The 16,107-nt window shown below is 44.5% G+C and overlaps 2 protein-coding genes and 1 non-coding gene across 12 annotated transcripts; 1 reads left to right on the top strand and 2 right to left on the bottom strand.

Annotated features, from left to right (window-relative positions):
• Positions 1-8,118: 8,118 nt before the first annotated feature.
• Positions 8,119-10,603, bottom strand: LOC121600497 (translation initiation factor IF-2-like). Of its 2 annotated transcripts, none has more exons than XM_041929147.1 (2): positions 10,546-10,603; positions 8,119-9,180 (listed from the first exon to the last, which is right to left on the bottom strand). In XM_041929147.1, the coding sequence occupies exon 2, from the start codon at positions 8,934-8,936 to the stop codon at positions 8,232-8,234; it is 705 nt and encodes a 234-aa protein (XP_041785081.1). In that variant the 5' UTR covers positions 8,937-9,180; positions 10,546-10,603; the 3' UTR covers positions 8,119-8,231. The 2 variants fall into 2 exon arrangements, with proteins under 2 accessions (XP_041785081.1, XP_041785080.1); XM_041929146.1 differs by lacking the exon at positions 10,546-10,603 and adding an exon at positions 9,278-9,347.
• A 990-nt stretch (positions 10,604-11,593) lies between these two features.
• LOC121600360 lies at positions 11,594-14,552 on the top strand. Of its 9 annotated transcripts, XR_006005799.1 has the most exons (5): positions 11,743-11,835; positions 11,993-12,391; positions 12,454-13,112; positions 14,314-14,436; positions 14,501-14,552. XR_006005799.1 is itself a non-coding variant. In XM_041928869.1 (4 exons), the coding sequence occupies exons 3-4, from the start codon at positions 12,163-12,165 to the stop codon at positions 13,056-13,058; spliced, it is 834 nt and encodes a 277-aa protein (XP_041784803.1). In that variant the 5' UTR covers positions 11,602-11,681; positions 11,821-11,835; positions 12,036-12,162; the 3' UTR covers positions 13,059-13,791. The 9 variants fall into 9 exon arrangements, 8 of the variants coding, with proteins under 8 accessions (XP_041784799.1, XP_041784802.1, XP_041784803.1 ...); XM_041928869.1 differs by lacking the exons at positions 14,314-14,436; positions 14,501-14,552 and adding an exon at positions 11,602-11,681 and having other exon boundaries at positions 11,821-11,835; positions 12,036-12,391; positions 12,454-13,791; XM_041928866.1 differs by lacking the exons at positions 14,314-14,436; positions 14,501-14,552 and adding an exon at positions 11,602-11,681 and having other exon boundaries at positions 11,821-11,835; positions 12,454-13,791.
• On the bottom strand, positions 14,159-14,230 carry Trnaq-cug. Its single transcript has one exon. It is a non-coding gene; the product is annotated as a tRNA-Gln (tRNA).
• Positions 14,553-16,107: the final 1,555 nt, after the last annotated feature.

Raw genomic sequence — 16,107 nt, 5'->3', positions numbered from 1 at the left:
CCCACCAAAAAAACCCATCCTCCCGGCGGATACGGAATGAGACACCCGGGACACCCGGGATTTTCTTCTCAATCAGATGTTTTCACCGACGATGGTGGGTTTGCCATTTGCTGCTTTCCATCACACGCCCGCTTCGATTCGACAATCGCTTTGGTTCGGCTGTGCGGGGAACGGTTTACCCGAAAACAGAACACCAGCTACTAGCAGCTGGCTGTGGCTGTCTCTCGGGAGGGGGAAGAGTGGAAGGGATAGATTAGGGGACGCAGAACGCAGGACGACCCCATTAGTTGCAGGACATTAATTTCCTCCCGAAGCATTATTTATCAATCGGGTGAACGATGGCTGACGACTGGTGGATATCGCCCGTGCGAATTGCGAATGGACTCCCCGGACTACCCTCCGGGATCTCTTCCCCCCGCGGAAAGACTCTATTTCCGCTCCTTTACTCGGCTTCTTTTTCTTTTGCTGGCTTTGCTGCTTTACTATCAATGCTGTTGCGCGCTAGAAAGTGAACAGAACGGCGTTAACGTTAGGAGCTGTTCGGAACGATCGAATGAAGTGTTTCCGATTGGGAAGTGGAGAGGAGCTCCAGCGGGGGAAAACAGACAGCGCATCCAGAGGCTGATGAGAAACTCGTTAAAACGGGTACGAAAGTATGGTTAACACTTGTTTCTTGTTGCAGCTTTTGTGTGTGTGCGTGTTTTGCCATTTGCAGTTGGCTACAGTGGCTTAAATATGTTTTATATGGGTTTTTGTTTTGGTCTCTTTTTACATTTTACATTAATTTGTAGAGAGATTTTGTTTTACTTTTTGCTTTTTGCCTGGTTTTGTTTCATTTTTCGGCACAATTTTCCGAACATTATTTTAATTGTTTGATTTTTCAACACTTCCTGTTTGTCTCGATTATTATCAAAAATAGTATGGTAATACTTATATGTTTTTTTTCCTTTACATATAACGTATACAGCAAAGATTCTTATTATTTTTTCGATTATATACTCGCACCAAATAATTTACTAATTTATTTGATATTTTTCTAATCTTTTCAAAAACTGTAAAAATATAATATTTAAACCAAGTAGTAAATTAATATACATAAACAGCGGTAATAAACAGGAATCAAATGAATATAGTGTGCCTATTATTTGAGTTAAATCGATAAATGTCATAAAACCACTCTACACAAACGAAAAAGTGCTGTACGCAGTTTTCTAAATTTGAAAATTCCTTAAGCAAATTGCACTGGATTTACACATTCAACGTCAAAATCAAAATAACTTCTTTTTAAACGAATTTTAAAAATCAACCAAAATTGTAATTTTCAACCTTTTGAATTGATTTTTTTTTAATTCGATTAAAAGGGAAATTATTTTCATTGAGACGTTGAAATAAACCGAGCGATTCGACTTGCGCAGAAATTCGGGGCTCAACCTGTAACGAGATGTTGTAAGAGTAAAATAGCTCAATCCATCCATGATTGAATATTTCAATGAAGAAAACTAATAAACATTGGATATTTCATAAAAATTGTAACTCTTTCTTATTCCTTGCCTAAGAACTAATTTACTTACTTCTTCTCCTTTTCCTTTCACAGTTGAAATGCAAGATTGCTGGCAAAACATATTTGATATTTTGCCACTTTACTTCAATATCGCTAATAAATCAACTCACTAAAGTATGTACCATCAAGCAATCCTTAGCTGATCAGATGCAGCAAAGCAGTTGAGAATTAAATTATATTACAAAATATTCCATACTTAATTTGCTCTGTCTACCGCAAGATAATCGATTGGTAACAAACAGCATTCGGACTGCATTTTAAAGAAGTAAGAAATAGGACAATAAATGTCGGGGGGAAAAGAATCAAACTATGTAAATATCATTCCAGGCGAATAAATGCCAACCAATGAGGGAGAAGAGTTTCTCCCCAAAACGCACACGATGCCGATAGAAGAATATGTAAATCGCTTCAAAATGAAATTATAATGAAAACAAAAAAATCCCACAAAGACAGGAATATTGTTCACGAAATCGAAAGAAAAAAAACAGAGGGAAAGCTTTTCCCGTCCTTTCGCATAAAGTCAGAAAGCGGATCAGCAGCGGCAACTTAAGCCAACGCTAGAAAAGAACTGACACACACACGCGCACACATGATGGGATGTCACCCGGCTGGTGTTTTATTCATTTTCCAGTATCAATCTAGTATCGCTTTCATCGTACATCAGCGGCACAACGGTAATGCCTTTCATCGCAGCGAAAAAAGGGCCGACACACACTCATCCAAACGACGCCAGCCACCGAGCGAATGCAAGGATGATAACAGCTTTAAATTAAAGAAACATTCACCCGAACAGAGTGAACAGGTTCCCTGGTGGCACAGTGGCTTCACCCAGAAGGGGAAAAAGCCAGCAAAGACGGGAAACGAATCGCATAAATTGTATTTTTATTTATTATTAAAAAAGAAGTCGCGCACAGTCTCGCAGCGCGGCGTTGTGGAGAAGACGATGGGTACCACATTTCTTTGCCGCTGTCGGCAGGGTTGGCGGTGCTTGCTCATATTTCATGCGGTTAATATCGTGCGGAAAAGTGGGGAGAAGTGGTACAAGGGATGGAACGAAAATGGTTGCCTGCATTCTCCTGTTTTCGAGGGGGCAGGTCTTATCAAAAATTGGCTCCTTCCCTTTTATCCATCGGATGGATGCCATCGGGTGCGGGGAAAGTGGGATGCTTCATTAGTGGGGTTGTGTGGGGGGGTGGGGGTTGAAAATCGGAGAAGATGGAACACAGGTTGGCAGGTTTTGTGGCTGTTTTTTTTTATTAGAATTATGTTTCATGTGTCGTTTAGGATGTGTGTTCCAGGAAAACGATTCGATTTAGCTCGGTTTCTTATGAAAGGTTGGGTGATTACATTAAAGGGCAGAGTTGCAAACGATAATGGTAAGGTTGATGGGGTTTTTTTTCTATATGATACGGAGTGTAAAATGTACACAAATAGTGCGCTGTTTTTATTACATTTTTTCATAATTTTTTTAAATGGTTATTGTACAGCTTTGATGAGTAACAAGAACATAAAAGTCGATCGCAAATTAATATTTAAAAAAATATAAAAGAAAAAATTCAAAAAGCAACAATTACTCCAGCCATCAACTTTTCAAAACTGTCTTACAGTTAGTGCTGCAAAATGTGATGAGCATCACGAGATATTCACCAACGAAAACAATGAACATCCGTGGTAATTCGATGCTCATTGCTGATACTCAATGAAAGTGCTTCATAATCATGACTTTTTCCCGCTGTAAATAGTGCTGGCAAATGCCACGGTTTCTGTCAGCAACACTCACGACTAAAACGAAGCTCAAATCAGCTCACGTACACAACTGAGATGATCAGAGGTGAGACTCAAACAGTTAGTGGCCTAATCACTGGCTTGATGACATTTTATTTAACACCCAACTCTTGATCACTCACTTGGTCACGACATTTTCTGTCGGTGATAATCACGAAATGAGCATGCTTTCTCGCTCTGTCTGCTTGATGCTCTGTCGAGTCCAACAAAGCGAGAAAACATGCTCATTTTGTTTCTTGGAGCCACTCGCACGCACCGCATATCTCCCGTGACCATCGTGATGATCACCGACAGAAAATGTCGCGACCAAGTGACTGACCTGGAGTTGGTTGCACAAAATGTCACCAAGCATGTGATGGTCGCACCAATTTGAGTTTTGAGTCTCATCTCTTATCATCACAGTAGAGCTCGTGACGCTGACATTATTTTGTTTCTGCCGGAATTTGTCATGACTATTTGAGTATCACCGCTGATTATCACAATTGAGTACGTGACGCTGGTATGGATATTGTTTCAGTCAGATTTTTCTCTGACATTGACAGTGACATATGGCAACACTGCTTACAGTACCTTAAATCAACAATACCCACTCTGTAACAAAACAGTTTTTGAGCGATTTGGAAAAGCCTTAGTCCTCTTCACGGCTTCCTGTCACGGCCAAACAAACGCCACCGCCGAGAGCGTCACGTGTGTGTTGAACGTGTCGAAAAGCGAAGCTTCAAATGCAATGCCTCCCAAAAGCAAAAAGATTTTCCCGAAACTGTGTCATAAATTTTGGGCACCCCAAATCCCACTTCACAATTAGCTACTTGTCTACCCAGGTTTGCATACTGATTTCCGGGAAAATCCACACCCCCCCTACCCAGTTTAAAGCACACTAAATCACGTTGTGTACCGGTTAGTAGTCGTTCACATTACACAACACTGCTGCTAAAAGCGCTGACTGACAAAGGCAGGCAGACAAGGAACTGGGGCAGTGGCAAAACCACGTAGCAAAATGCTTTCCAATTCACAACCCCGTCCCCGTCCCTCCGCTCCATTAATCCCTCGCGCGCGCACGTCTCGACCCCCCCCGAAACCGTTGTTTGTTACGCAAGCCAGCAAGTGGCCACGTGCTTCTCTTACGTCGTGTTCGTAACGTAACCCGGCACACCCTGGATTCATTTCCTGGAAGGACAGAAACTTTACATCGAGTTTTGCACCGAAGTTTGGTAAGGGTGTGGTGGAAAAATCGTAACGAGAAATCACACTTGCTGCTTCTTTTTTTCTAACAGGAATCTTATGGAGTATTAGAGAAGCGAGTACAATTAAGCTGTGCCGATGAAGATGGCGCACAGGAAGGATGGATGGATGGATGGAAGGTGTGTAGCATTAAATTACAGTTTGATGAAGGTTGCAAAGAGGTTTGGTCAAGTGATTAGGAAGGGATCGAATTTTTATCGAGTTATTTCATTACGAAGTTGGCTAAAATTGGTAAAATTGTACCAAAAATATAGAAAAAAGCATGTCAAAATGATAAATGAACGTTTTAAATGCGACTGTTCGCTATGCCCTATGCAGCATAAAGTAAGTCAACATAACCCATGTTTTTTAAACTTTCTGTTCTTTGAATTAAATAATAAAACCATTGTGAGCGTAATATCCCACCACGATGGAGGCGCATGGTACTTTGTGAAATTCAAAAAAACGCACACGTCACCAAACCTCGATTCGAACCATCTCACACACAATAACGCACACACTAGCATCGCCTACTGCCTATCCTTACGCACGAATACTTTAACCAGCGGACAGCAGCAGCGCAAACAACTCCCGGAAGCGTAGCGGGCCGCACAAAGCGAGAGAGAGAGAGAGCACGTGGAATATCAACAATCAAGTACCAACAAACGATTGTACGGGTTTTAAAGAGCATTGGTCGCGTCCACCTAAGGAGGGAAGAAATCGGGCGAAGTGTATGGCAAAGGTTTGTTGTTTTTGGTTCGCTTCCCTTTTGGTTGCTCTATTTGCAAAAGAAGGTACACCGCAAACTTGAAGAACGTGGTGGGGATGACCTTCGACGAAGTCTTCAAAAATTGAAAACAACAAACAAAAGGAGTCGAAAAGAAATCTAGAATTAAGAAAAAAAAACAACCCACACATTCAGTTGCACCCGAAAAAGGTAACTGGGAAGAATATCAACAATTGCGCAAGAATCGTTAACCCATTTTTACCCATTTTTGTTGCACCTCTCAGAGTTATGTTAAGGTGTATGTGGGTCTAATGGGTGTGTTTTGCCTTCTTTGGTGAGCAAGATAAAGCAGAAGAATCGATCCGTGAAAACAAGCGTCCAGAGAGGAGGACTGGACAATACATACAAAAAAATACGCACAAGCATATAAATCCATTTTTGGCACAAAGACGGATTTTTGTTGTTTGTTGTTTTTGCTCCCACCTTTTCTCCACCATTTTATCGGCCATTCCGTTTTTCCCCCCACAGCTGAGACCGAGATTTTCATTCTTAGTTGCCGTGCTTTCCCTTAATTTTCCACCACCCGCCGAAACATGCCGACATCCAATTGACGTCAATGGGAACAGCAGCCGGCAGACACTGTTGGTCGCGAAGGAAACCAAGAAACGGGTCGAATTTTGTTTAAAAAAATTATAAAAATAAAGAGTATATATTCCCGATTGAAATACCCTCTCAATCACCAAGTGGTTGTTAAGGTTTTTTTTAATCTGCTATTGTTTTCTTTTAAGTTTTTTTTTTAATTTCAATAAAATAAATAAATAGCTGCATCGCTTTTACTGTATGATGAAGCACAAATTCGGATATTTATTTTTTTAATAATTTAAATCCAGTTTGAAAATAATTTAAAAAAAAAACAATTCATATCTCCAACTATACCTGACACCTCATACAGATACACACAAAAAAGTGTTAATTTGACATGAATAATACAAAAAAAAAATTCAAAAAAAAAACAGCACCAAGAAAACTGCTGCTTCTCTGTCACGCACACCACCCCACCTGGAACGTGTACTCACGTACTTACAACACACTGTACAACAGCAGTAAACAGTATCAACAGAAGAAGATGAAAAACAGCCAAAAACTTTACAAAAACCAAACAAAAAGCAACACACACACACACACACACACACACACACACACACACACACACACACACACACACACACACACACACACACACACACATACGTTTCGACTGTTGTTTTCCACTTACTTGCGTAGGGAAAGGGGTGGAGGGAGGGAAGGAGGAGCACAGCATTTTGCCAAATCCACTCATCAAAGCAAGCCAGCGCTGCCACGTCACTTCATCTGTCACTCGAACGGTGCGTTTGACAGGCGTGGTAGTGCTAGTGGCGGAAGAACAATCGCAAGAAGAGCAAACCTTCCACACGAATTTCATCTCACACTCACACAGCCATTGCAGAATGCGATGAATGATGTTTTTTTTCTTCTCGTCCTAAATGGTACATTCCGCTGGCTGGTTCGATTTTCTCCTTTATCAAAAATACTTTAACCTCTGCTCCTGCTTATTTTTGTGTGGTTTTTTTGGTAGAGTTCTTGGCTATTTATTCTTTGGTTATAAAAACGACACATATCTCAGATGTTTTTCTGGCGTTTATAAGAAGTTGTCGCTTTCCAGCTCACTCTGGCACGGGTGTTTTTCACACACTTTGTTCCCCCCAAATTCTCAACCCATTTCGGAAGAAAAATAAAAAAAAGGCAAAACTAACAACAAACCTTAAAATAGATTTAAAAATAAAAATCCAAAACCCCAAAACCGAGAAAAACTACTCGATTCGAGCAGTTTTGCCTGCTCGCTATATGTGTGTGTGTGTAAGCCCCGCAGGGCAGGCAAAAGTGGGCCCGTCCGTTGCATACAGCCGTACCGTGCGCGTGCCTTCCCCGGTGTACATGTGGGCGGCACTCAGCTGATCGGGGGACGTCCACCACTTTTCCTTTCGAAAAAGCGGGGAAAAACCGTCCCCACCCCCCCCAGAACGCCTATGTACGCGCGCTCCTGCACACCACCACAACCATGGCGTGGGGGGTTTCCACCGTGCTCAGCTGTTGCCGTGGCGTGACGTCGACGAAAAGTGGAATCGATCCACACAAACACACACACACACACACACACACACACACACACACACACACACACAGGTCCGGAACTTTACATAACGGCAGAAAAGGAAAAACGCCGGCAGCTGACACACGAACACTACCAAACACGCATGTTGCACTTTGCCGACATAAAGCGAGGGATGAGTGGATATAAATATAGCAAACCCCGTCGTCCAAGCTGCCCCCGGAAAAGGCAACTATATCCTGCAACGGTGTGCGGTTAGCAACACATACCATGCATCCCTTTCGGCTTCTATTCTTTCTCTCTCACTCTCTCTCTCTTTTTTCACTCGTTCTAGGCAACCTCTGGAAAAGTCCTTGAAGAACGGGAAGAGATTGCGCAATACCGAGGCGAATGCCTTCCTTCCACCGTCGAACGATGAACCTTGCAGCAACGCACACTAAGGCAACGCACGGAAACGAAATCGAAATCCACACACACACATACACAAAAGCAACCCGTACAGAGTTGTCCGTGTAATGGTGAGAGCGGGAAAAGCCGGCTAAGGGTGTGTTCGTGGCGCATTCTCCGTTTTGCGAAAAAGCATGCGTATTGTACAATTTTCCACCGAGCGCTCTCGAGAGGTTACTTCGGAACAATACACACACACACACACAATGTTGTCGAGCAATGTTTCTTCTCTTCGCAGAAGGACAAAGAATGTATTTGAATTGAGCTACAATAATGAGGTTCACAAAAACAAAGCTACCTAACATCACAGCCCCACGCAAAGGGAAAGCCTGTTCCGCGGCTCAAGGCAGCTCCGGCCCGGCAAATGTCGCCGTGTCCAGCGCGCGCTTCTCACGCATGTACTCGCGGTACACCAGCTGCAGCATCTTGTCGTAGATGACCAGCTTGCGGGCGGCCGGAAAGCAGGACACGTACGGATAGACGCGCGTCATCAGAAAATCGTAGTCCAGATCCTCGCCAATGTTGATGGTACCGCCGGCCGGATCGGGGATGGGTATGCGGTAGTTGCGGTTGCGGGACGAAGCCGCCCGGCTGGCTTGCTGGGGTGGCGGCTTGCTCCCGGCAGTGGCTGTCCGCGGGACGGCTGCACGGGATGGTCGGCGGGATGGTGCTGTTGCTGCTGCTGGCTTCCGGGTCGTTGTGGCACGTGCTTGAGCCGGCTTTCGTTTCGGCACTACCGGTGGATTGGCGATCTCGGCAGGCAGCTGCGACTGGAACGAAGCTTGGAGTGGCATGATCGGTGCTGCTTTCTGGCTTGGGGCATCGATGCACTCTTGCTTCACCTTTGCTGGCCGTGCCGGTTCGCTTTGAACGCTTCCGGATGGTGGAGTTGGTTCCTGCTTTATGTGCAGAACGCCACGCCGCTGTTGGTACGGTGGCGCACGCATCGAGGGACCCAGTACAGACGCTATGGCGGCTTCAGATTTGTTTGTGGAAGTCTCCAATGTTGCAACGGTTTTGGACGATCTGCTCCTCGCAGGTTCCATTGATGTTTGCTGAGAATCTTTTTTTCGAGATACGATTTAATGTCTTGGGACAAATGTTGTCCCCAAAGTTCTAGAATCTTCTAGGGAAGAGATGACGTCCTTTGAAACCTCTTTTTCTGGTTATGTAACCCATTGTCACTTCCACGTATTGTGCTTCGTCATCGCCGTCCAGATGTGACAGTTTGACAGTTCCAAGGGTAAGTGTAGTGTCACCACGTGCTAATGTATTTATTTATCCACTACCCTGAAATTGAAGAAAGATCATAAAAAAAAACATATTATTTGTGTTCCCGATACTAAAATTAATCTTAATTCTAATAATATGCAGTTTTTTCCCTTACCCAGGCCTTCTATTACTTTAATCTACATTGAAATGTAGTCTTCATGTAAGGATGTAATGACACTGATATGCCCCCCCCACATAGATAAATGTCAAACTGTCGGAAACGGTACAACCGCTCGTCAATAAGTGACACGTAGAAGCAGCCAACGATTGCGACAGCACGGAGTGAAAATTTTCCACTTACGTAACTTCTTCCGACCAAGCCAGTCCTCCTCCTAACCAGCACGAAAGGCACTTCGATCGAGAAAATGGCCTCGAAACGTACTTGGGAAAGCGCTAATCAGCAGCCGCGTGCATCCACGGCACCCGCTAACCGAGCATTGCGCGCCGTACAAACATTCCAGATCATTGAAGATGATCCGGCACCGGGCACCTCCATCGCTGGCGCTTCCGAATGCCGTAGCCTCCTCGTTGTAGCTGTGAAAAAGCTGCAGCATCAATCCACTCAAACGGTGGAACCCTCGGAAGTGCGGATTAAACGAGAGCGCATCGACGAACCGAGTGTGCCATCATCGCCGCAGCAGCAGCAGCCGGACTCTAAGCCGGTAACTACTGCGCCATCACCGCAGCAACAGCAGCCCGGCTCCCAACCGGCACCGGCCGCCCAAACCATGCGCCCATCCTCCGAAGCGAATAGAACGGTTACTCGTATTGCCTGTCTTACTATGGCGTCACCATCGACCAGCAACCAGATGTGGCAATCTTTATTGCAGCACTTGCTTAACCCTGCGACTGCTACAAACTCAGTTTTGGCCGCCCCAACCGACACTACATCCAGTGCTGCCAGCGCAACTGCTGATTCGGGGGTACGTGCCGATGCCGGTGGCTCACAGCAGCAAGCCCAACCAGCTGCCGACCCGAACCCGACCGCTGGAACCGCCGGAGACGCCGGTGACGATTCGGACGCTGCATTTCTGACCCGAGCAATCTATCCCGTGCTCAGGAGTTGCCGACGCCCGCAGACGCGCTGGTCCAATAGGAAATTGCAGCAGATTTTGCGCACTGCTTTACGCCAAGAGTTGGTCCGCTGCTGTGACAAGTACGAGCGTATCATCGCCGATGTTCTTTGAGCGGAGAGCTTTTTTTTTCTTTCATTTTCTTCCTAATTTAATTTAATACATTGGCCGATTGGGGGCGGGCAGGAGATGACCGATCGTTGAATGCGACAATTTAAATAAATTAATTAAATAAATATTCGGATTTAGCATTTCCCACTAAGGATGTATGCTGCTTTACTAATTCCAATGCGTTTTGTGTATTACTTACTGAAGGTCTTAGGACTTCGGTCATGATCCAATCATTTGCCTGGAACTTTAAGCTTGGAACCATCAAAGAATGTTACATTTAACAAACAATCGTTTCGCCTTGTTGGGCCTACCGTTGCGCACTCAAGTAAGCTTCAGTCTGGACAATATGTTCGTCATAGTTGGCTCTGGACGTATATTTAAATATAAGCATTACTTTTGCTTCCACAAGCGTACAAGGGTTTTTTACAAGTGAGTTAGTTGAAGTTTCGAAATAAATACTTTATTCTACAAAAAAAAAAAATGGCATATTGTGCATTGGAATGTTACAATTACGAAAAAATCGTTAAGAAAAGAACATTTGAACGGCAATCGATCGTACAGAAACCTGTGCTTGCAAAAACAATCATTAATTAGCTTAAAATAGCAATGTTTTAGCTTCGATTTGCTTAAAAATAAGGTTTTGCTACTTCTAACGCCTGAATTAAAACGATTTGTATACCAAGCTGTGGCACACCACCCTATTGATATCGGTACTAAGCTATTTTAGACGATTTCTTTATCGTTTCTATACAGCCACACTCCCGGATCACGCATGTAGATGATGTTTACGTGCGTGGGTTGTTCGCGATAGCAATTTCTACCAACGCCGGATAATAATCACTGCTCAGTAGCTTTGTAGTGAGTTTAAGGCACAAAAGCAGCTTCACCTATGACCAGCATCCATCTAAAAGACATGTGAAAAGAGGATTAGTTTTTAGATACATGATTTGCACGGAGAACATTTCCTTCTTACCAAGTGTTTACAAACAACCAAGTGGTGACGCACTCGTTCACGCATCATGAAGAACGAGTTGGTCGCAGGACCTAGAAAAGAAACCGTAAATCATGTCAATTTCACCTTGAACAAATTGGAAAGTTCAACCTAATTTCATCGTGCCCTTTGCTACACACTTAATCAAGCAGAGGATTTACTTTTTGCCTACGATTGTTCAATACCAAACACTTGGAGCGGCCAGCAGTTGGGGAGCCTGTCATCTAGTAGCCGATGCTGTCACACTGACGACGTCCTGCAAAGGGCTGCGCGAAGGAGAAAGAAGCAGCGTGCGTGCTTGTCAAACGCACAGCAATAACGCAGACGAAACTAGTCCAATCAAGGTAAGCTGTGTGTGCGCGTAGCGTTTGATCCAGTTTGACGCAACGCAAGCCGCGGTGTGCAATTTTCAACGCGAAAGGATTTTGGTGAAGAAAAAGGTGAAGTATAGTTTTGATTTGGATTTACTTTCGTCATTGATAGGAGTACACTTTCCGAGTAAGTACAAAACACAACTAATTCGTTTACGCACACACAAGAGAAGCAATCCGAATTCGCATGTGAGTTCAGGCGCACACGTCAATCCGTCACCTGCAAATGGAACAAGAACCAGTGGCAATAACCTTCCCAATGAACGTGTTTCTTTGTATTTTAGGTTCTGCGACAAGTTTCTCACCTATTCTTGCCGTTCTTATCAGCACGCCTATCGCCAACTATTGCGTACCCCAGGCCGGCCAGTGCGCGTGTTTTGGTGTTCACGCGAGTTCGTACCGCAACACAATCGAGCAGCACAGCAAGCAGCCGAGGTTGTTGCCTGGAAGGTAGATGAACGCAACAGAGATGGAGGAGGAATCTGTCCCGGAGCAGCAGCTTCCAGCGGAGGTGAAAGATGAATTTGGGCGGAAGCGAATTTTCGGCCAGCAAGGCACGCTGCGTCTCATCGAATGTGTTCACCAACGGCCGAAACTGTGGCATCGCCAGTATCTGCGCAGTCGAGCGTCGGGCATCGAAGATTGGGACGAAATACAGCGGACGGAATTCAGCACGATCAGTGGTAAGGAAATGAGCTTTAAAACACACACAAAACAATATTACAATTTCTTTTCCGTTTTGCAGTGAATCAGTTGCGCGTGCGCTGGAAAACACTGCGCGATTGCTTCCGCCGGGAGGCTAAACGTATGGAGGATGGAAGGATCCCAGCAATCCGCTGGCCACTGTACGACCACATGCAGTTCCTGCACGGTCACTTTCGGCTGAAGAAGAGTAAAGCACGCAAAAACGGGTTAAAAACAGTATGCCGACCCGAACGAGTGTCTTCTCCGCTGCAAAACGATCCCGATGAGACTGAAATCAAACAGTCGATCAAGTTCGTACCGATCGAGGAGAACATCAAACACGACACAGGTCCCTCTGAACGTTCGAGCGATGAGCAGGACGTCAAGGAGGAGGATGATGCATCAATTGATGACAGTGAGGTTACTTACAAGAATAAGTTCCGGCCGCGTTCCAGCAAATCCGCTTCGAGCACTTCGACCGGTGGCGGCTGGATGAAGCCTGATGCCGAAAATCCGGACTGTCGCTTTCTGATGAGCCTGACGCCATTTTTGAACGATCTGCCAGCAAAGGAAAATTTAAAAATTCGCATCAAAATGCTGCAACTGGTAGCGGCTGCGAACAGAAGCTCGGGCTCAGGGTCGTTTGTTAGGAAAGAACGTTCCTAAGATATTGGAGCAAAGGTCAAGGGTATTATTGGGAGGAGTGCAATTCGAAACGTGGTATGTGATTTTGCTCATACACTAACAGAAAATGTTTAGTATTACTGCCGTTCATGCAAGATAGGTACAATTTTCAGGTTAAATATTCATCATATTAAATAGTTGTACGAAATTGGATTACAAATCTGGTAACAGGGGACAAGTAGGACGGGATGATTGAATTGAGTACAACATCCAGCAATAGAAATAGATGTAATGGTATATCAGAACGGTGCAATTTAACATAACATCTCACATCGCAGATTAATTCAGACATCTAATTGCAGATCTGTAGCAAAATAGACCATTTGGGTGGTGACTGAACGTTCTCTTCTTAGTATAATTATTTGTTTTGCCACGGTAGCAATATTAATATTTAAATTATTATATACGCAAGAAGGGATCACCATCCAACATGTTGGAAATTCGTTCGTTGTTTTGTAAATGTACTACCCCAAAATATAAATTTTGGTGGCTTTAACCATTTTAGCTTTAAAAACTAACGATAGTTGAGACAATTTGTGCATGTAAGGTAAGCCATGTAGCTTATTTTGAAAGTTTTCGCGACAGAATGCTTTTAAAAATTTACTTCAAAAAGTAAAAACCAAAAGAGTTTAGTTCGAAAAGGTGCGTACAACATTTCATACCGGATATTATGCTGGAGGAGGTGATTAAACCATTACCTGAGCCTATCGAGATGGTAGACGAATCCAAAGTATATTGTAAGCCATCGAACCGTAAACCGACTTTCGGTATCCTTTAAGTACGTCGTTGTTGAATGATGTACTAATTAGTTGATGTAACATCTTCGATAATATACTGAAGATAATGCTAGGAAAGCATAGAAAATCTGAAACAGAAAGAATGGTAATTATGGACATTGATGCAACCGCGTCTTTTCACTTAAAATCCATGTCGGCTGACTCTGTGCGCCCCACTTGACCTGCGTAAATTGTAAATTTAAGTTTCTTTGTAAATTACTACCTTCTTGTACAGATACTGTTCTTAGGAATGATCAAGATAATTAGAAAAAAAGAATATAAAAAACAAACAAATTAATTTTTGACAGGTTCCACCGAGATTTGAACTCGGATCATTGGATTCAGAGTCCAAAGTGCTAACCATTACACCATGGAACCGATGATGTGGGAGGGCGTGTATGCTGCGTCCAAGTAGTTTTAAGGCCAAATTTAACATCTATGTTTGATTAATATCGTTTCAGCTCGTTTTTGAAGCAGGTAGTGAATTGAAGATACATACGAAAACGTAACAAATACTGCAACCTCTCTTTCTTAACCTTTTCTTGTCATGCCATGTTACGTCCAGAAGTTACAGCAACGAACAGGTTAGTTTTAATTGCCAATCGCAATTATGTTTGAGTTTTAATGTTTTTTTTTGACTGTCAAAAGCCTCCTCCACAGCACATCCTTTTTATCAAACAAAGCTGCTCACGATGAAGGCTGTAATCATGGGCGCGTAGTTGCGGCTAGAGCACGCAGCGAGACTACATGAATAGGTACCAATAACGTTCATCGAAATATCCCTTTTTGCAGCTCTCTATCGATGCTAATTAAAATAAAATAAAATACCTTGTTGTCCCGCCCGACACCCCAATTAGGACGAATTCAAATTAACGTCCGAAGCTAGAGAGTGAGAGCCACCGAACCAAGACCGATGCCGGGCTGCGACAAACTCTACCGAATATGACAGTTACGCAGGCTTGTCTCTAATTAACGCTACGCGCGGTCTCCTTCTAATTAGCAATCCACTCTTTCCCCCAGCCAACCGAACTGTTTTGCTACACGCGGAGCATGCAGTGCCCCAATGCCTGGGAACAGTCGAACGCCCAGCACCCAACCGGCGACCGGTAGGCAGGCAGACACTGCCCGAACAATGCGACACACTGATGAAGACTGGGTGAGTGTAGTGTAGTTCGGTTGGTGCGGACGGGGTTGAATCGAAAGGTGTAATTAGGCTTCATTTTAGATGTGTGCGTGTGTGTGTGTACTACCCAGGGCAGCTAGCAGCTCCAGTCGACGGTCAAAAATCAAAGCCTTCCCGAAAGCGCGGTGGTGGTCGAGGAGCCTGATGGTCGGGTGAATCAAATCAACGCGCGACACAGAGAGAAGTAAATTTAATCAGACAGTAGCGAAGAAGGATGCGCACGGCACATTTGGCTACAAAGTTGTCACGGCAGACAGTTTCAAGCGCCGGTTGTCGCCGGGCTAGTTGTCCCCGAGACCACCGACTGTTGGGTGGAATAATTATCCTAGCCCACAACGTTGGGCGCCCGCGCTCGCGCTCGCTCAATTCGGCGAAGAAAATGACATATAATTTTAATTTCGCTGCGTGATAATTCGTGCAGCTTCCGGTGCGGCCTCCCCGGAAGTCAAGGCTGCGCCGTGCCGTGTCTACACGCGAACCAACTCGGGCTAATAATTCCTTCGGTTCTTTAGAAAGCCAGCCAGCGCTGCCAGCAACTAACCATCATCATCGTTGTCGTCGTTTCAGCCAAAGGATGCAGACCAACGAGAACCGAGGACAAAGTTTGGCACAACCGTCGTCCTCGTCGTCGTTGGGTGGAAGTAATTTAAATTCAAAATGTGATCGTTGTGCGAAAACTTTCGCCCATGTGGCGGTGTGTCCCTGGATTGAGGGAAGAGATGTGCAGATGTGTGACGACGCTCGAGCACCACGAGCAAAGCGGATACACTTCACTTGTTCCACACATATGCACACGAGAGCACTGCTGCTGGGAACTCCCCAAAGTGGCGGCAGCAAAGGCACACAATTCGTCTTGGAAAAATATTACCACAAAGTTAGCTCTACGCCTCCCGCGGGCGTGTGAAGAGGGAGTGGACCGTACTACCCCGGTGGATTGTAAATCAGATGAGCTAAGGCACACCAGGGCAGACAGCAACCGATGGAGTGGATCAGGCCGGTTTCGTAGTTCTGTTCTGATCTCCGAGTCCCCGAGCGAGTGAGTGAGTGAACGGGAGTAAGTAGTTTTGGCTGA

This window comes from Anopheles merus, chromosome 3L (genome assembly GCF_017562075.2).
Source record: "Anopheles merus strain MAF chromosome 3L, AmerM5.1, whole genome shotgun sequence".
NCBI lineage: Eukaryota > Metazoa > Arthropoda > Insecta > Diptera > Culicidae > Anopheles > Anopheles merus.
This window is presented reverse-complemented; position numbering and strand designations above follow the sequence as displayed.